Source organism: Ursus arctos, unplaced genomic scaffold, assembly GCF_023065955.2.
Source record: "Ursus arctos isolate Adak ecotype North America unplaced genomic scaffold, UrsArc2.0 scaffold_30, whole genome shotgun sequence".
Taxonomy (NCBI): domain Eukaryota; kingdom Metazoa; phylum Chordata; class Mammalia; order Carnivora; family Ursidae; genus Ursus; species Ursus arctos.
The window spans coordinates 22,838,555-22,860,123 of record NW_026622986.1 but is presented as its reverse complement, the minus strand read 5'-3'; the positions used below and the strand labels follow the sequence as shown (position 1 = coordinate 22,860,123).

The following is a 21,569-nucleotide window of genomic DNA, read 5'->3' as shown; positions in this document are numbered from 1 at the left end:
TTTAAAATGCACACAATCTGTGGAATTATCTGTGGCAGTGTGGGATGCCACAGTAGAGACAAACAGAAGCAGCCAAGAATCTACTAATCACACATATGTGGAAGGTCACGGAGGTGTGTCCTGACTGGAGCCCAGGCTGTGGGAATCTCCCTTTTCCCTTCTTCATTGATTTCTGTTTTCACCCTTGTGGGCTTACACTGTGTTGTTGTACTCACCATCATTCCACTGACTACTATTTACTGAAGAACTACTGTGTGCTGGGCACTGGGTAGAAAGTGGTGAGCTAAAGAGGTTTATTTGAATCTAAGTTACGGTCTAAAGGTCTTAGGGACCCAGGATATTTACATTGTCTTCACCTAAAAGATGAAGGAATATTACTCAGCCACAAAAAAGAAAGAAATCCTGCCTTTTATGACAACACAGATGGACGAGGAGGGCCTTACGCTAAATGAAATGAGTCAGAGAAAGACAAATACTGTATGACATCATTTACATGTGGAATCTAGAGAAGCAGAACTTGGAAATAGAGTAGATCGGGTTGGTGGTTGCCAGGGGCTGGGGCTGGGGGAATTGGGGAGATGGTCAAAGGGTATAAACTTCCAGCTACATGATGAATAAGTTCTGGGTATCTAATGTATAATTAACAATACCATACTGTGTTCTTGAGAGCGGTTAAGAGAGTAGATCTCATCTGCCCTCCACACACACACAAAGGTAATTACATGAGGGGATGGAGGTATGAACTAATTTCAGTGTAGTAACCATTCCAAAACATATATATGTCTCCAATCATATGCTATACACCTTAAACTTATGTATGTTATATGTCAACAATATTGCAATAAAGCTGGAAAAAAAAAATGTCTTCCCCTGATGGGAAAGATGACCAGCTGATCTTGGCTCAATTTTTCCATAGACACTTCTTTTGAACAATTTTAAAAATTAAAAAATTAAAATATTTTAAAGAAATTAATAAAAAGTATTAAGTTAAAAATTAAAATTAAACCTAAAATTTTTTTAAATGAAAAAATTCAAATTTTTTTAAATTTAAAAATGAAACATGAATCGTTGAACACTACATCAAAAACTAATGACATACTATATGTTGGCTAATAATAAAAAAATTAAATTAAATTAAAATCCTTTCTAGAAAAACTTCCCAGCTTAGCATGTGCATGTCCGTTAGTGTTGTTACCTGGAGGAAGGTCTTGGCCCATAACCGTGACCTGACTTTTAGGACGGAGCTTTCTCCTCCTTCTAGCCGCCCCACTGCACAGGAGATTTGTAAGCACTCGATATTTGTACAGTTCTGCAAAAAAAAAAAAAAAAAAAAAAAAAAAGCCAACAGCAGTGGTGGCCAATCAGTGTCTTTAAATTGTGGTGGAAAATCAACATCGAAGTCAGCTTATCTGCACTGTATTTTCTCAGAAGTCACCACCTAATTCACAAATTATTCATTTAAATGACAATCAATTATATTGAAACAACCAAGAGAAAACACAGTTTGGTAGTAATGATGCTTCACTTTTACTGGTAATGTAGAGATAAAATGGAACGTTAAATACAACGTAAGATTTAAGCTTTTTTTTCTTTTCTAAGGACTTAAAACAGTCCTCCTGCTGCAGTGATTGGATTGTTCTGTTTCAATTTCATTTCTCAGAAGGTGGGAAGACATTTCTTATAGACATTTATAACACCTGACCTTGGACTAAGCGAGCCCCGGAAAGGCTTTAGAGGAAACTCCCTGTATCTATGTTATCTCAAAGACCCAGTGTTATCAACCCATTTGTTCTAAAACATTCTTCTAAATTACTTTTTGATTATAAAGCAGAATCTTCTTCGAGTTCTGTCCATTAAGCTGTTCTTTAACTAGTTGCTAGTTTTGCCAACTTACAATGGGTAACTTTTACTATGTGAAATGTGTGTTCCAGGGAAGTATTCGTTATGAGGACATTCTACCTGTCAAATCTTATTTTCTGATTGGATCCGGTATGGAAATAAATGGATACCTCACAACCATTTTCTGTGTACCCATGTACAGGATGATACTTCTTGAATTGTACTCCCTCACTGATTTGAATTTATCATGTGGGCTATGCTTTATTTATTTCTCATGTCTCAAGCACTGGGCTCCGGCCTATCGATGCTCAGTAAACGTTAGTTTATTGAATAGTATGAGCAGGATTTAACTGAGGCATTTCACTTTAATGAAATTGCTAAACCACAGAGTAACTTGAGGGACGTATTGGCATGAAAATCTTTTCCGAGAACCTCTGAATTTTCTAAAAGCAAAGCAATCAGTAAGGCGTATCTGATAAATTCCAGGGAGGTCAGATTTCGACATGCTGCTTCCAAATTCAGGTGGCGGGGCTGTTCTTGTTCTACTAGGGTTGGGTGCTGAGGTGTTGGGGTTTTGTTCCTCCAGCAGGAGCAGGAATTCTCGAAGCGCTGCAGTTCATGTCCCCTGCGAGGACCCTCGTGTTTACCTACACTTCATTACCGACATGCTGTGTATCTCCAGTCCCACCCTCTGGAGGCAAAGGAGGCGAGTGAGAAGGAGGTGATTCTTGTGAGCCCCCTGGAGCTGTTGGTCCTAGTGAGCTAGCTCCGTTGGAGGCTTCTGGAGAAGATGGTGCTCAGAATGAGTCTTGAAGTGTGAGAAAGAGTGACCTAGCCATCTAGGCAGACAGGGACAAGACCAGTGCCTGTTCAGAAAAGGGGTGTTCAGGGTCAGGGTGGACAGGTGGAAATGAGAGAGGAATGAGAGAAAGTCTAGGTGGTAAAGAATGTTCCTATTTGAGCCAAGGAATTTTGATTCTATTCAGAGGGTCCCATTTAAGCAAGGGCTATGATTGAGTTTGGGTTTTAGGGGCAGGTGGTATGGAAGGCAAGAATGGGGGGAGGAGAGTGGGAAGCAAGAGGGTGACAAGGGCTTGTTGCAAGAGTCCAAGGGAGAGGGGAGGAGGCCCTGAACTGAGGCACGGGGACAGAGAGAGAAAGACAAACCTCAGGGAAGTTCAGGAAGTAGAATGGGACAATTGGTGACAAAATGGAAGTTGGGATGAAGGAGAGGGAGGACTGGAGGGAGGACTAGAGGGAACCCTTTTGGCTTGGGAAGCCAAGTGGATGGACCCTGGCATTACTGAGATTGGGAATTCTAAAGGAGAAGCACATTCTGGGGGTCATGGAGATGGAATTCTGGACGCGTTGGGGCTGGGGTGGCTGTCAGAGGAAAGTATACTCTGAGCCCCTCAAGTCCAGAGTGCAGTAGGGATGGCTAAGATGGCAGGAGGCTCGGCATGGCTGGAGTTCATGATTGTTGAAAGCATTTCCCTGAAGGAGCAAAGTCTGTGGAAGAGGGGAAGGGTCCCGAGGATGGAGTCCTGAGGTACACGGGCGACAGAGGATGGGCAGAGAAGAAGCCCACAAACAATTTTAAGAACGCTCAGGCCAACAGACTGGAAGAGAACCAGGGGAGCGTGTTTTGTCAGAGGCCAAGGGACGGGATGGTTTCAGGAAAAGTTAACAGAATCTTATGCAGAAGACGGTTTGAAAGAAAAGGTTTCTGTAAGCTGAGTAGGGAAAGGGACAAGAAGAAAGCCTGCCGAGCAGGGGATGTTATGGTCATTATAAGAGCAGCACGGGCCTGAGATGAGAAAGGCAAGGACGTTCTTGGGTGGAGGAGAAATATATTTCAGTGCTACGGATACAAATTTTTCCTATGCAAATTGGAAATTATGATCCCAACACAGGATGTTGGCATTTTGCACTTTTAAATTCCTAATCAGAAATGGGATTCAGTAAGTTGTTTTTAACTAAACAAAAACCGTAGGAGGTCTTATTTAACTTTTGATTTTAGAATAAACTTTGTATAATCACTTTCTATCCAGAACTGTTTTGACTTGAGGACATGGGGAGGCGTATGATTTGCAATTTTCAAACCAATAAGAGACAAAGAGAATAAAGCATGAGTTAACGAAGTCAGAAATGGAAATCAAGAATTGCCTTGCTTTCACCCGCAAGTAATAAGTTTCTGTGATATTCAGGAGTTAAAAATCATCTCATATTAAAAATCTTTAATGAGAAAGAATGGGAGGGAAAAAACCTGACCCTGCAACAGAAGTGCATATAATTTTCAAAAGAATTTTAGTTATTGATCTCTCCTGCCTCAGTGTACTTATGAGACTTACACTAAAGCAGAAACTGAAAAACGTAAGTGAACCCTGATTTTCTAAATTGTTGGTCCCGATAGGTTTGGACACTGGTTCTCCAGAGGGCTTTCACATTGATACTGCATATTAGAATTCTATAGGTGCCAATCATTGTTTTCTTTTTTAAAAATTTGTTAAATTTTTTATTGAGGTATAATTGACACATGACATTATATTAGTTTCAGTTGTATGACATAATGATTCAATGTTTGTATATACTGTGAAATGATCGCCACAATGAGTCTAGTTACTATCCATCACCACATAGTTATAGTTTTTTTATGATCTTGAAGAGCTTTTAAGATCCACTTTCTTAACACGTATCAAATATGTGATACAATATTATTAAGTGTAGTACCAGCCTGTACACCACATCCCCAGGACTTAAATCATTGTTTTCTGTTCTACTTTTCCTCTTGGAGGCTTTCTTTAAATGATAATATGTGGGATTTTATTAATATCCTAAACTGAATAGCATAACTATTTCCTACTCTTAGGTTTTGAAAAACATTACCATGCCATAAAAGTTTACAGGGACTTGAATCAAAATCTGCCACCCTCCATAGCTTTTTGTCAGGTTAACTTTAGGTACTTCTATTATAATAAACATTTCTCTCTTGATTTAAGTTTAACTGAATAAGTGAGACTTGCTCGATACACATTTCTGTCCATTTCCATGTTTGAAACTTTTTATGAATATTAGAACATGTTCAAGACACATTAAAACAAAACATTTTAGCTTCTTAAAAAAATTTTAGCCACTTTTAAGTGTAGAGTTTAGTGGTATTAACATTCACCTTGGAATGAGTGAGAGAATTGAATTGAAAATACTGACTCTCGAGTGCTCTCCACAGTTTTGCAAAGGGTTGACTAAGTTCAGGATAGATCTACCACAGCTCCCCGCGCTAAGATTCTGCAGGGTTTGGGCCCAGGAAATCAGAAGACCCCATTCTTGCCTCTTCTGGATCAGCAGAGGAATCTGAGATGCAGGGACACGTGCGACCTCCCCCCACCCCCGCCCCCCAGTCTCCGAAGTGCTGCCCCAGTTCCTTCCACACTGTCAGAGTTTCAGTGTCTGGGGATGGGCTCACAGTGGGAGCTTTGTGTTTTGCAAATGCATTGCATGCCATGTTTTAGGTTTTTATCATTATTTTTCTAACGTGGCCTGCATAGCAGGTTTAGAAGAGTGAAAATACTATAAGGCAAATACGCCTTTGTCCGCAGGGAAGAGTCACTTACATGACTCACAATGTGCGTGTACGGCCAAACCATGGCAGGCATATCTGAGCATTGAAAGAGACGGAGAAACAATAGTTGAAGTTCAAACCTTCTGTGTGTGGCAGTTCTGTCCAATCCAGTCTCCTCTCGGATCTGCGCACACTGGGATAACTCACCAGGATTTTTGCAGGGCTCTGTCTGTGGGGCTCCGGCATCCGCACATCTCTCTTCCTGACAAGATGAGGGATGGTCGAATTTCGTAAAAAGGCGCTCAGCTCGGGGGTGTCCTCTGGGGGAGCAGCGGGCTGCAAAGAGAAAGCAAGAGATAGCACGTCAGTCTCATAAATGCTTGTCACCTTTTCAATAGCCTTGAACTCCAGGTATGTTCCCACTCTGGCCAGGAGTCACAAGAGAAGCCAGACCCATCCTGATTTGCCAGCAGTGTGTTCGACCACAAAATGAAATGCATGGACAAGGAACTAGCCTTCCCATTCTCCAACCATAGGAGCTCTTGAAGGATGGGGAATGCTTTTTTGGAAAGTTTATCTTGTAAGGATCAGATTTTAAGCAGAAGTGATTTCCCCAGAAGGAAGTGACTTTTCAGGCCTGAGTCATTATTTTCCTGTCGCGTTCCCTTCATCCTATATCGGTGCTGGTGAAGCTCAGGAACATTCTGTGTGGTGAGAGGGATCCTGAGGTAGCAGAAAGGTGAGGCACTGGCCATGGGGAAACAGCCTGATGTAGTCAAGCACCCAACATCAGCCTATCTGAGCCCCACACTCCTGAAGTTGTAAGAAATGCTCCCTCAGGAGTGAATCGTGTTCTGATAAAAATGACTTTTCCAAAGCATGCCACATGAACATTGTGCTGTAAGGGAGCTTGTTTTCAGCCCTGAATTTGTTTTGCGAGTGTTCTGGAACTTATGATTTTATCTCAGGCTCCTTGCCGGGTACATCTGATAGCTGAATAAATATTTTGAAAGTGCCAATAAATCACACATAATAATATCCCATTAAAATTCTTCATTTTAGACTGACTATAGAACCTTAATTTTCTACCCCTGCCCCAAGTCCCCCAAACACATGTTCTTTTAAATGGTTTCTCTTTGTTGTCACAGGAGCAGTGACAGTATGCTCATTTCTGTGGGGTCAAGAAAGATATTCCTATATTGTAGATGCACCGTGCACCACAGAAAATAAAATGATTGTGCTCAGCATGTCCTAAGACCCTAGAAAAACCTACTGGATAAACAGAAAGATAGAGTTCACATTCCTTAGTATGCCGTGCACAGCCCCCATATACTGGCCTCAGCCTACTGCTCCAGCCTTATTTCTTACCAAGAACCCTCCACACCCTGCTCTGCAATGTGCAAAGCCGCTGTCCATTCCTGATGGGCAACAGGTTGATTCCCAGGTCCCTGTGTCACGTTCCATGCGATAGCTCTATTCTCCCATCAGCACCCACCGAGCTGTGCAGTACCTGCCCGCTGACTGGCCTGAGGTGCCCAGTGAGAAAATGTAAAATGATAAGCATAGAGTCACATACAACATCCAAGGCAGTCTCAGGAAACAGGGAGAGGAAGAAGATCCAGTGAGGAAACGTGAGATGGGAGAAATCGGATGCAAGAGACAATCCAGGAGAGCAGGAAAGTGGGAATCCAGGGAAGCCTAAGGAACAGAAAGGTGCAGAAATAAAGGAGTCACTAAGAATGTCAAGTCCTGCAGAGGAGTCAAGAATTAGGACTAAAAGTAATCATTGAATTTTGTCACGTAAGAAATTACGGACATAACGATCCAGCAGTTTCACTCTGGGTATTTACCGGAAGAAAACAAAACCACTAGCTTGAAAAGACATATGCCTCTCCATGTGCACTGCAGCTTTATTTACAGTCGCCAAGATACGGAAGCAGCCTAAAAGTGAATAGATGTGGTGTAGACACACACGCGCGCGTGCGCACCCATGCACACCAAAATGTTATTCAAACATAAAAAAGGAAATCCTGGATGGATGACCTTGTGGACATTATGTTAAGTGAACTAAGACAGAGAAAGACAAATTCCATGTGGAATCTAAAAAAAAAAAAAAAAAAAGAAAGAAAAAAGACCACCAAAACCCCAAACCCAAACCAAACCCTTAACTCATAGATACAAAGAACAGATTGGTGATTGCCACAGTTGGGGGGGGAGGTGCTGGTGAGTGGGTGAAACGGGTGAAAGTGGTCAAAAAGTATAAACTTCCAGTTACAAAATAAGTAAGTCCTAGGGTATAGTGACCATAATTACCAATACTGTGTTGCATGTCTAGAAGTCACTAAGAGAGTAGATCTTAAAAGTTCTCATCACAAGGAAAAAAATGTGTAACTCTGCATGGTGATGGATGTGAACTAGACTTACTATGGTGATCATTTCACAATGTATACAAATACCCAATCATGTTGTACACCTGAAACTAATATGTGATATGTCAATTATATCTCAATGTAAAAAAAGAAAAAAGAATTTATAGATGCCCTTTGCTGAGCAGGGGATGGGTATGGGTGGAAATTGATCTGCAGAAGCCGAAGGGTGAATGCATTCAGACAAATGGATAATTATTTGAAAAAGTATAAAATTAAATCTCTATCTTATTCTCATATTGAAGCAAATCCCCCATGGCTCAGAGATGAGATGCAGTGGTGTCCTCCAAATAAGAAAGCGCCAAAAGAAAACAAAATAAAACATGGATGTTATTAGTTGCTATTTATAATGGAAACAGGATAGTAACATAAAACTTTGTGGATAGATTCCTTGTTAAATAAATTATGACATTTATGCAAAAGACCACTGGACACTTTTTAAAAATGACGTAGAGCTATATAGTAATTTAGAAAAAATACAAGATCTTAGTAAGGGGAATAGGAAGATTATAAAATAGCTTATATAATAAGATTGCATTTTTTTAAAAAGATTTTTTATTTATTTATTTGACAGAGAGAGACAGCCACCAAGAGAGGGAACACAAGCAGGGGGAGTGGGAGAGGAAGAAGCAGTCTTCCATGGGAGGAGCCTGATGTGGGGCTCGATCCCAGAACACCAGGATCATGCCCTGAGCCAAAGGCAGACGCTTAACGACTGCGCTACCCAGGCGCCCCAAGATTGCATTTTTTAATAAAAAATGGACATATATTTATCTTGCATATCTAGCAATAGAAAAAAAATCTATAAGAATTGTCATGTAAATATTACCAGTTATAGAGATTTGATGATATTAAGAAGTTTTGCTAATTTCTTTTCAGGTATGATAATGGTATTAGGGATTTTTAAAGAGATCCTTAATTACTGGCAATATACAGTGAAGTGGAACAATAAATTAATGCACAAATAAATAGGAAATGTAACAGTAAGTGGGTGGTGACATTATTAGAAATTAAAATTTTTCTTTTTTATGTTTTTATATATTGCATGATATATTGTTTTGATGGACATTAAGTACTTTTTAATATGAAAATTTTAAAAAACATTTAATAATTGTAATAAGAGTAAAAGAGAAATAAGAAAACAGGGATAACAAGTACAGCTCGGCTAAAAATGGAAGGGAAAAGGGGCTCATTCTTGGAAGAAGATGCAGAGCCAAGTTATTTGCTTATTGTTTGTTTTGAAGATGGAGGAAATTTAAGTACGTTTCTGGGATCCAAGGAGGGAACCAGTAGAGAGGAAGAGGTTGAAAATATAGGAAACGGGATACTTGATGTAGCATAGTTAAATTTGGAACTGGAGGAAGAACTCTCCTTCCTCTGAAAGTATTGGACAGGGCTTGAGGATGAGAAAGAGACAATTAGAGGGGTGGGGGGGGGCGGGCTTGGGATTTGGGTTGGCAAAAATCCTTTGAAGATTCTCTTGTTGTAAGGTCATCTGCTAACAGTGATGCTAAGGGGGCTGGGTAAGAAGGATGAGAACAGTAGTGAAGGTTTGGAGAAGTCAAAGAAGAGACTGGAGGGGAGAGATATCAGAACAGCAGAGGGGGCTTCTCCAGATGCTGGCTGTCCAGTGAGCACTTCCCACCATTAGTATATCCTGGTGCGCTCAGGCTAAGGGGCAGAGAAGCCAAACTATGGGACTGTGCCTGATGGAGATTTTCAGGGCAGGGACTTGGAAGGACAGGGGAGAAAGGAGGTTAAGTAAGAGAGCCTTTAAAAGAACGTTTCAACCAACCCATCAGGGATCCCCGGCTTGGCAGGAAAGAAAGTATGGCCAAAGGCAGTCTTGAGAGTCAGGTGGGTTAACTGACTCGCAGAAAGTTTTCATATCAAGAAAGAGAAGCTCTTGTGGACAGGGCAAGTGAGCAAGTTATAAAAACAGCAGATTGAATTGGAGGCTTGGATGTGGACTTAACTATTTCACAGACAGGGTAATTAGAAGTGTTGTTCACAGAACTGGGCTGATGAAGTACAGAGACTGTGAGGAGCGGGCCAGCCCCACGGATGCTGGAATAGTCCAAGACCATGGTAGGGAAGGAGTGCCAGTCAAAGAATTGCTCAAGGATACTCATTGGTGGAGAATCTGATAGAAAAGCCCTAATAGCCTAAGATTGAAATTTGCGTTTAGATAGAAAATTGTGAACGTCTCTAAGATTCTCTTATATATTTTCTGTTACATACTCGTGTGTGTGTGTGTGTGTGTGTGTGTGTGTGTGTGTGTGTGTGTATAGATTTTCTTTGAGATTTTCATGTCTAATTTCTTTTTTATAGGTCACTGGGTGATATGTTACAAAGTTAATTCTGTAAAAGGGATGGAAGGACCTATAGAATGTTCCTTTATTCCTGTAGTAGTAGCAGTAATAGTAAAGTAGTAGCCCAACGAGAAGACAGCTCTTCAGCCTCCTGTGTGGAGGCATGAGATGCAGCTTGTGTACGAATAAAAACCACGTTTGTGGGGGCCCCTGGTTCATCATCATTGACAAATACTTAGGAGCAGTCTCAGTAACACACAGGACTTACTCTGCACCAGAGAACAAATGTATTACACAGCAGGGGTTGATAAAACATGCTTCTCTCTTTTAGTAATATTGTTTTGCAGATAGAGGAATGTCCCTTGCAAACACCACACTGAGAGAGTCTTTGAATGGCTTACCAACCCGTTTTTGAAAGTGGCATTCCAGAAATTATTTCAAAATATAAAACAAAACAAAACAAAAAAAACCCAAAAAGCAAAATGAACAAAAACCAAAAAACAAGAACGAAGTTATCCAAGAAATGTAAACAGTTAAAGCCTGTTTTCTAGATGAACTCTCGGAGCCTGTTTTACAATTGATCGTGTACCCCGCAGGTCATGTTTTTCCTTAATCTGAAACCCTTAGAGGTGAGGGCCTTTTAGCACCCATTCAGGCAGCCATTCAGTTCAGAAAATAATTTGCTCAGTGCTCTGAGAAGCTGGTGGTAAACACTCAAGTCTCCTCTTCAGAACAAATACGAAAATTGCTCTTTTCTGCAATAAGGAAACAATTGCTAGTAAATACGGTTCTTTCCCCAGCTGCTACTCAGATTTTGACTCCAACAGGATTTTTCTATTTGCATGACTCTTCACCAAACTCTTCACTCTGGGATAGGTTTAAATTTATGAATTAAAGGGATACTGCCTGGCTGGAATGTGCAGAACTGCTAGAAATGCAACTTTTGAAGAAAATAGTTGGGTGCAATAAGATTAAGGGCTCTTTGAACCCAAACATGCATACTATCCTCTTCTTGGTCGTGATTTGTCTTTGGGTTTCAGGTATTCTTAATACACAAAAGATGGTGGATTTTCCCTCATGTAATTCTTTGTCTATAATTAAATCAAAGTAGAGACCAACGCAGGAGGTCAGTTAAGGATTTGTCAGGAGAGGAAAAAAAAAAAAAACACCACTTTTTTTAACATCCAGAAGAAAGAATAGATGCACTCCGTTGGTGACTTTGCAGCTTTTCTTAGTTGTTGGACATGTGTTTTTACTTTCTAAAATTTGCAGGAGAACCTGAAGACCATCTTAAAGAGAAGATAAGGCAAAGAGAAATGGATCCTGGAGAGTGTATTCCCTTTGGTGGCTGAAAATTGGACCTAAAGGCACTGTTAAAAATAAAACATGAGTGAAAGTCCTCTAGCTGGGCGTGCATGAAAGAGAGAGAGAGAGAGACGGAGACAGAGAGAGATAGAAGGCAAGTGGGTTGAGGGCTGTAACAAGTCCCTGCATTCTGAATTAATAAGAAGCAATAAGTAAATGGAGGCAGTTATGATGGAAAAAAATTCAGACAAAACGATGCAAATTTGCTAAGCCAAGCCACAGTCTGTGTGTTCACCGATAAAAAAAAACCCCAAAACCCAAAAAACCCAAAAACTAGTCGCAGGGCTAGAATCCCTGGCAAATGGTCCCTGTGTTTCTACTGCCATGTTTGTACTATCTGGTTGCAGTTTGGGATTCCTGTGAGAATGGTCTTGTTCGAGACAGTTGGAACCTCTTGCCTTCCAGGGCTCCAAAGCCCATTCTTTACAGAACATTGTCTGTCTCTCTTGTTACAGTTGCCCTCGTCTAGCCTCTGTCACATCATGTGGACTTCGGGCTCCTCCCTTGAGTGATGGGCCCAGAACGTGGTCCTGTGATCCTAGCGCCTGTGGAAGCCAACGCCTCGCTTGTCCTCTCCTCCTGGGTACAGTGTGACATCCGCAGCCCTTTCTCCCGTTTCTTCTCACACGTGGCTGTTCGTGATGAAACCTTGCCAACTTCAAAAAAGTCCTTTACTCTTCATGAAGCTTTGGTTCCATAATAGCATTGGCTTTCTCAACTACATCTTATCTAAAGATCACAGCCTGTCTGGAGGACTCTCCAAAACCCAGGAAAAAATCCACCCAAATGAGATAATGGATAGTTGGAAATCATTATTTTACTGCCTTTAGAATGGTTGAGAAATACTTTATTTGACTCTAAAATTTTATTTCAAGAAGGATCTGGAATGAATTAGATTTAATGGATTGGTTGGAATGCTGCAGACAGTTGACTGTTTCACGATGTTTTTAGATGGCAGAATGTGCCGAAATTGCCACATTAAAATCCTCTATCTCTGAAGCCCAGAGGCGGAACCTTCATGGCCCATCTGCTTATGCCCCTGTGTTCATAGAAGGCAGAGAAATGAACTTGATGACGTGAAACCATCATGCGAGGAACAGAAAACCAAAGACAGCAGCGGTTTCATTGGGAGGCAAAAGGGAAAGCAGAAAGGAACGTCCCCGAGATAGTGTCCCACCCTCCTACTTGCCTGCGCTGGGCACCACGAGGGGCCAGGAGGCTCACTCACTTTTCCTGAACCCCGTCACCCATGTGTGCTCCTATTTACCTTCACACGTGGGGGTCTGAACAGTGGCAGCAAAGCAGGCTAAGTGAATCCCCACTAAGCCTGATATGAGGCAAGTATCAAAAAAATAAAATAAAATAAAAACCTCACAAATTTCTAGTGGCATCTGAGTGTGTCCCCAGTTTAGTCACGGATGCTCTGTATTTGGCCAGCAAGGGAGGTGCGTGGGGTGAGAACTTTTGCTCATTGTCGCCTATGATCACGGTGGTGGCTTTCAAAGGCAGTCTGCTCTTCAACCCTTGGGGACATTAGGGTCACTTGGTGGGATACCTCAGCTGTACCTGTCACTGTTGTGAAAAGCAAATCCCGTGCAGGCCTTATCGGACTTGGAGGCTCATGTGAGGAGCGTCACATTTGGAATGCATGTTTAATTTACAGACGGGTTATATTTCAGAAGGTTTGAGGCTAGATGTTTGGCACTCAGAATGCATTTCTCTTTAGAGACGATCTTTTAAATGGTGGCTCGGTTTTCAGGCCAGCCCACAAAAAAAAAAAAAACCTACTTTATCTACAATATGGCTTTGATGAGTAAAACTATGTATTTGTAATAAAAAGTAAAGCCAAGAGGTTGTTATCTGAATAATTTTTTTTTTTAAATAGGAAAAAAACCCCACATTGTGTTAAATACATTAGTTCTATTAAATGCTGATAGGTTTAATTAGCGGACACAAGAAATTATGTTGAGATGTTGTGGAAATTCTGCAGGGGGGGATCCAGGGAATTTCAAAGGTTTCAGAATTGGTGGTGTTGGTTCCTTGGAGCAGATGGTCTAGAAAATGCTTCTAAGGGAATCTGGACAGTTGCTTTTTCATCAGCACGTTTCCTTAGACATTTGTGGGAGCTGCAAAGAAGCAATGGAGGAGGGAGCTACTTTCAGTGGTTAAGTGGGAAAAAATGAGAATATGTACAGGAGGGGGAAGTGGACAAAAAGGTGTATGTGACCTGAAGAGAAAGCATTTTGCTGAGGGGAAAGCAGTTGAATGGCTGGAGAGGCAAACATGGTGGGGACCTTGAAAATCCTCCAGAGGATACTTGGGAAAGCTGAGGTGGGAGTTTTCCCTCTGACAGGCCCGCAGCTGGCCTGGGATATTTTGGTGGCTTGTCCAGTGGTCACTAGAGCAACCTCAGAAAGGACTTGTGGACCTGCTCATAGATGCAGATGTTTCAAGAGATGCTCACTAACTATTGCTGTGTTTATAAGGAAATTGTAGAATCAAATCATAAGGACTTTTATCTTCGTGGGTAAGTAAGATTGAATGCTAGGATTTACTCTTTTTTTAAGATTATTTATTTATTAGAGAGAGAGAGGGAACGGGCAGGGGGGAGGTGTAGAGGGAGAGGGAGAAGCAGACTCCCCGCTGAGCACGGAGCCCAATGCGGGACTCGATCCCAGGGTCCTGGCATCATGAACCGAGCTGAAGGCAGACGTTTAACCAACTGAGCCACCCAGCGTCCTACTAGGATTTACTTTTTGCCTATAGGAATGTATTTTGCCTCCTTGTTCCTTTTATTAAACCTACCCTTTCTCTGCTTCTTAAAGAGCTAAATTAAAAAAAAACCCTATATATCTATATTTTAAAAATCTATATTTAAAAAATCTATATTTTAAAAACTATATTTATCTTTAAATATATATATTTAAAAAACAGTAATTAGCTTCGATGCAAGAATCTGAAATTGATACCTTAAGTTAAAAAAATTTCCCAGACCTATTGCATTGAAGATAACTAGATATAATAAATAACTTGTTCTTTACTGATTTCCAATTCATATTTAAGACAGAGAATAGACTGTTTAGTTTTGTATTATCTAGGAATAAGTAAATTGCCAAGTAAACTTATAGAGACTTCACCAATAAATTATTATCTTAAGAAGAAAATAATTTTCAAGTATTCTCAATTTGTTGGTAGCTGCTTATATAAAATACACTGATAATTAATTTAAAAAATCTATTTATTGATAAAAAGCTCTTTTAGACTCTCTGGGTTATACATAATAAATATAAGTAAAAGTACTCAGAGGACCTGAAAGGAAAAACATTTCAAGTTTTTCATTATTCTGAATTTCAAGAGTTCATGGACTGTTATCATTTGTCATTTCAGGGAGCTATTCCTTCATATTGTAATCATATCTTCTTATATTCAATTTCCACAAATTGAGAGTTTTATAAAAGGAGCATAATTAAGTTGCATTTAAAAATTACTAGCCTTAGAAGATATGAACAGACACTTTTCCAATGAAGACATACAAATGGCTAACAGACACATGAAAAAATGTTCAAAATCATTAGCCATCAAGGAAATTCAAATCAAAACCACACTGAGATACCACCTTACACCAGTTAGAATGGCAAAAATAGACAAGGCAAGAAACAACAATTGTTGGAGAGGATGTGGAGAAAGGGGATCCCTCCTACATTGTTGGTGGGAATGCAAGTTGGTACAGCCACTCTGGAAAACAGTGTGGAGGTCCCTTAAAAAGTTAAAAATTGAGCTACCCTATGATCCAGCCATTGCACTACTGGGTATTTACCCCAAAGATACAGACGTAGTGAAGAGAAGGGCCATATGCACCCCAATGTTCATAGCAGCAATGTCCACAATAGCTAAATTGTGGAAGGAGCCGAGATGCCCTTCAACAGATGACTGGATTAAGAAGTTGTGGTCCATATATACAATGGAATATTACTCAGCTATCAGAAAGAACGAGTTCTTAACATTTGCTACAACATGGACAGCACTGGAGGAGATAATGCTAAGTGAAATAAGTCAAGCAGAGAAAGACAACTATCATATGATTTCTCTCATCTATGGAACATAAGAACTAGGATGATCGGTAGGGGAAGAAAGGGATAAAGAAAGGGGGGGTAATCAGAAGGGGGAATGAAACATGAGAGACTATGGACTATGAGAAACAAACTGAGGACTTCAGAGGGGAGGGGAGTGGGGGAATGGGATAGACTGGTGATGGGTAGTAAGGAGGGCACGTATTGCATGGTGCACTGGGTGTTATACACAACTAATGAATCATCGAGCCTTACATCGGAAACCGGGGATGTACTGTATGGTGACTAACATAATATAATAAAAAATCATTAAAAAAAAAAAAAAAAACAAACATAATTTCAGGGGCGCCTGGGTGGCACAGCGGTTAAGCGTCTGCCTTCGGCTCAGGGCGTGATCCCGGCGTTCTGGGATCGAGCCCCACATCAGGTTCCTCCGCTATGAGCCTGCTTCTTCCCCTCCCACTCCCCCTGCTTGTGTTCCCTCTCTCGCTGGCTGTCTCTCTCTCTCTGTCAAATAAATAAAATCTTTAAAAAATAATAATAATTTCAATGGTAAAAAAAAAAAAAAATTACTAGCCTTAGGGGCGCCTGGGTGGCTCAGTCGGTTAAGTGTCTAACTTTGGCTCAGGTAGTGATCTTGGGGTCCTGGGATCCAGCCCCTCATGGGGCTTCCTGCTCAGTGGGGAGTCTGCTTCTCCCTCTCCCTCTGCTCCTCCCCCTGCTTGTGCTCTGTCTCTCTTTCAAATAAATCAATAAAATCTTTAAAAAAATTACTAGCCTTAGTAGATTTTTTTAAAAAAATATTTATTTATTCGACAGAGATAGAGACAGCCAGCGAGAGAGGGAACACAAGCAGGGGGAGTGGGAGAGGAAGAAGCAGGCTCATAGCGGAGGAGCCCGATGTGGGGCTCGATCCCAGAACGCCGGGATCACGCCCTGAGCCGAAGGCAGACGCTTAACCGCTGTGCCACCCAGGCACCCCGCCTTAGTAGATTTTTAATCAAAGTCTATACTTCAAAGAATATCAGGGTGGCAGAGAATGCAGGGGCTTAGTGGCCACCACTGCCCAGTTTGCACGAATCTGTCAACATTTAAGGCAAGTTATCTGTTGGTATCTTCCAGTCACTATACATGATTGTTAAACTGCAACAAAGAAAAAGAATTCACAACCAACATGGCGCCTATCACACAAGTTACATAATACATATGAACATATATAAATAGTGTCAGATATAAAGCAAACATTACACTCCACAGTTTAGAAACCTGCCCCAGGTTTTTGTGCTTCAAGAGTCTATGACTGAAGTAGAGAATCTGTTATCTATAGGACATGTGAAAGCTTTACTTGCTTTGATGTTATACATTCTATTTGAAGATGTTATTTTTTATTTTTGTTTTTTTAAAGATTTTATTTATTTATTTATTTATTTATTTATTTATTTATTTGAAAGAGAGACAGAAGGAGCACGAGTGGGGCGAGGGGCAGAGGGAGAGGGAGAGGGAGAAGAGAATCCCTGCTGAGGGCGGAGCCTGACCTGGGGCTAGATCTTAAGACCTGAGTTCAAGACCTGAGCCAGTCAGATGCTTACCCACCTGAGCCACCCAGGAACCCCAGAAGGTGTCATTTTATAATAAGCTACTGTCCTTGAAGATATTAAAATCATCTCAATGAAGAGCCAAGAGAGAGGAAATGGGAAAAAAAAAGTTTCCAGGGAGGAAGTATTTTAAATAATTTTGTGGAATACAAGTGACCTTATTTATTATTTCCCCGTGAAGAAGGAGACTTGTCCTATAAATCCTTTCATACTGAACCCCTTTCAGTCTTCCTCTCTTGGAATAGAAGGCGTGTTGGGTTGAAAAAGAAAGCCTTTCATAATGGGCAATGTCCCAGTGCTACCGGTTAGGGTGGAGGCAGACCCATGTTACAAATGGTTGAGTTAGTATTTCATGAAGTCTGCCCTTTGCTCCATTTCTAAGAGAGACACTGTCTCCCTGAGCTACTAGACAATGTTGATTCTTAAATAAAGTTCGCTTTTGAGAATAACATCTGGATAAAAAGTTGTGTTTTTTTCCCCATTCAAATGTGACATTTTCAAGGGTTTATGCTAATTATGTTCTTTTCTTCCCAGAAGAAACTTAAAGCCAGATTTGGATCTTAATCTGAATAAGATCAGCTCCTTGGACACTTGAGCTCCTGGCTAGTCTGTGACCAGCAAAGCAGCGTGGATATCAGGTGGGGATTGTAGAAAGGCAGAGTTCTAGGCCCCCCAGACCCTGCCTCTTACCAGACCCCCAGGTGATTGGATAAGCTTGAGAATCTGAGAAGGACTGCTCTCAGCTTCTCTATAAGCTGCACTAACGAATGGGGTCCAGAAATTTCCAGTCTGGGGGTTCTTGGGGCACTGAGATGGCCTTTGGCAAATTATCGCATTTCACCACTTGCTATTGGCAACATCTGGAAAAGCCCACTTGGCAAAGATCCTTAGATCTTTTGGCAAACACCAAAAAGACTCTAAAAATAGCATTCTGTACAAATTCTCCAAAACATGACATATCTATTTATGATTTTGGTTTGGTCATGCTGCTAGTCAAGCCATATGCAAAAGGTATCTATTAAAATAGGCTGAATAAATGACAGGTTACCATGAACAACAAAACCAAGAAAAATTTAAGTTTTCTAGGAGTGACATTTTAAGTTAGGTTTGGCTTTTTTTTTTTTTTTTTTTAAGATTTTATTTATTTATTTGAGAGAGAGAGAGCACAAGCAGGGGGAGTGGCAGGCAGAGGCAGAGGGAGAAGCAGACTCCCTGCTGAACAGGGAGCCTGACACAAGGCTCGATCCCAGGACCCAAAGGCAGATGCTTAACCAACTCCACCATCCAGGTGCCCCAAGACCTGGCATTTTCACCATAAAACTAAAAAGGCCATATAGAATATCACCAAAATAACTTATAATTACTTTGCTTTAAAAAATATAAGCCACAGTTTTAATTTTTTTTCCTTACCATAAAAAATAGGCAAAACAGCTAGTTAGACCAGGCTCCTACCTTTATATCCTGTGGGTTGATGTCAGGATTTGTTTGGCACTGTAGAGGTCCCAGAGTTTGGATATGAAAAATGTAGAGGAGAAATTCGTCCCGGGCAGAGAATGGCCAGCCCACCTCCAGAAGGGTGTCACTGATGGTGCTCGGTCCAATATTGTGCAGCTACAAGAAAGGAACAAGTAATGTTATCTAAAAAGTATTTTGGTTTTAACGCATCTACGCTAGGATGGTAGCAGTAGGAAAACAAAATCTGCATAAGCAAGAGGAGCTCCAGAAGCGAGAGGCGCTTGTGCTCAGAGAAGATTCTTCATTCTTTGGAGCTCTGAGGGCAGATTTCCTTTGCAAACACCACATTAACCATGTCTGGTCACTGTGATGTTTACCTAAAATTTATGTTCATTTAATCGCAGGGCTAGAAATGCAATTTTAATGATATGCTTTCAAAACCTAGTTATTCTTTCTTTACACTAAAATCTGCCTTTTTTCCTGACTACTGACTTGTCAATTGCAACCATATGCAACACACTCTTTTTCACCCTCTGGAAAAATGGTTATCCATCAAATGCCAAAAGATGGTCCAGGCTCACCACAGTTCACTTCAAGTGTGCATTTCAAAGCTGAGCTCCCTCTGTTTTAATCAGTGAATCTCAAAGAAAGAGAGGCCACATCTACTAAAGAGATGAGCATTTTAAACACATGAATCCTGTACTCACAGGACACAAAAACAGCTTGGGAAAATCACGAAATGTATTTAAATTTATTGTGGTTTTGAAAATTCACTTCAAAGTTAACAGAGAATTTTTGTCTTTTTTTTCCCACAGTTCTGATAATTATAATGATCAATAAAACAATTTATAATTTGGTTTTGCTTATTAGATGGCTCGTTTAATTCACATTATCAAAGAAACATGGCATCGACGGATAATGGTATATTTCGAGACATAAGAATAGCATGTAGGAAACACGTGATGATTGCTTTTGTCACCACTGATTATTACCCTAAAATTTTATGATCCATTTGTGGTAAGATTAGAAGCAGGGCTGCCCTGAGAATGATTGAGTTTGAATATGTTTGCAAACTTTAAAGTTTCCCCATTCTTAAGCAGAAACCGGTGCTTGCAAGGTTTAATAAATTATTTGACAGCATCCTTTTCTAGCAAGGTTCTTAATCCGAGTGGCCTTGGGGACTATGTTATCCTTTTGCTATCAAGAGAGCTTAGGGCAGAGCTTTGATCCAGCTGCGGAAGGGGCTTCTGATTCTAAACCACAGGTTGGGCAGATGACAGAGGTTTTCATGTTGATGCTGTGCAGGAGTTGACACTTTTTTCCCACATATGTAAACAGCTCATCAGTTTTGAAATGACTTCATGGTTAACCTTAGAGAATGCTATTCACGTCCCTTGTAGCTTAAGATGAAAGTCACAGTCAGGATTACTAGGTCAGTGGAATGAGTTACACAGGAAAGGGATAGAGAGCAGTAAATAAGAAGGTTCCTCCAACAAAATGGCTTTTTCATGAGCTGCTGGTTTGCTTCTGGAAAATATTTTGCTAATCAACAGACTATTTCAAATCTCAGAATAAGTTATTCATATGTGTGTGTGTTATATGTGTGGGTTTTTTTTTTTTTGTACAATAGCAAATAATCCATAAAATTTTCTCTGTCTGGTAACTTCTGGTTGGTGACCTTCAATTTAAGAGGTGGGTAGATTTTAAGGATATTTGAAAATGTAGGAAGAAGCAAAATAAAGTCCAGGGAGCTAGTCATTTTTATGCTTAGACTGTCCAAACATTTAAAAAAGGAGATGTAAGGAACATTTAAAAGAGAACAGTAACAAGATTAAATATTCTCACTATATAATGGCTCTCACCACTAAAAAGCAAGTGACTCCTACTGTACCCCCTCCCCCCACTGCAATATGATAACATAATAGCACAAATCCAAGCAGCGTATAAAGCTCAGATCTTGCATTGGTGTCTTATAAAATGCTATGAAGAGTTTATTGGTAAAGAGCATAAGAATAAACTCTAAACAACTTTAAAGATACCTCATAAATATGTTCCACCAGGGGTCCAACTCCTTCCTCTTTGTGGGGCTCCTCTTCTGGTTCCCAGTTATGAATGGGCAGAACAATCTGCGGAGGGTGGGATACTCTGAAACATGGAAGTTTTTGTTAATTGCTGGTGATGACACAGGTAAGAATGCCTCACTAGTGTACAGTACGCTAACTGCAATGGGAAAAAGTGGCCCGTAATTTACTTGAACAGATATTGCCTATATGGAAAAAGGTATTGAAGGTGATGTTCAGCAAAATAACTAGAGGAATAGTAAGGATCTGAAACATCTACCTGGAGGCTTTTCATTCCTGGTCTCTAGCTCAGAGATGAACTATTTTATAGTATCTCCTCTCTTGGGCACTAGGGGGCAGAGCAGAGAGCATTCCTGAGATAGATAATTTACCATACAGACATAAAAATGTATACACCTATCTATAGGTCCTGTGTAAGTGTAAGTGTGTGTGTGTGTGTGTGTGTGTGTGTGTGTGTACAGGATATATAATCCCTGCTTCAGGCCATATCAAGAAATGAGACTCTTTTGGTGGATAAAAATCTAGAATTCTGTGTTGTGTTAAACGTTGACTTGTGAAGAAATGTAGTTTTGAATTAAATACTTCAGAGTAGAAAAGTGGCCGCTTGTATATTCCTACTTCTTAGATTTCTTTGGCTTTCCATTAATGCAGCCATACCTCCCCCAAAGCCAGGCCCAGAGCCAAAATAAAGCCTGATCGAGTTCTAGAGTTGTCCTCTAGATAACTCAAGGGTGAGAGACAGAGAGACAGTTAAATGATGTAACCATGTAAGTAGGATATTAACTTGACACATACATATTTTTTGCCCGCAATTTACACCTAGAAAGTGAGCACTGGCCGAATGCAATGCAGTACATGGCATTGTTC

At 40.6% G+C, this 21,569-nt stretch overlaps 1 protein-coding gene across 2 annotated transcripts in view; it reads right to left on the bottom strand.

Annotated features, from left to right (window-relative positions):
* ITGA8 (integrin subunit alpha 8) overlaps positions 1 to 21,569 on the bottom strand; it is a 172,566-nt gene that overhangs the window by 18,269 nt on the left and 132,728 nt on the right. Inside the window, exons 24-27 of one of the 2 annotated variants that reach the window (XM_026479018.4) lie at positions 20,661 to 20,766; positions 18,619 to 18,777; positions 5,606 to 5,734; positions 1,196 to 1,309 (exon numbers count right to left, since the gene is read on the bottom strand). In XM_026479018.4, the coding sequence (XP_026334803.2) occupies positions 1,196 to 1,309; positions 5,606 to 5,734; positions 18,619 to 18,777; positions 20,661 to 20,766 (508 nt within the window). The remainder of the gene's footprint in view (positions 1 to 1,195; positions 1,310 to 5,605; positions 5,735 to 18,618; positions 18,778 to 20,660; positions 20,767 to 21,569) is intronic. The other variant, XM_026479019.4, reaches the window with a different exon arrangement.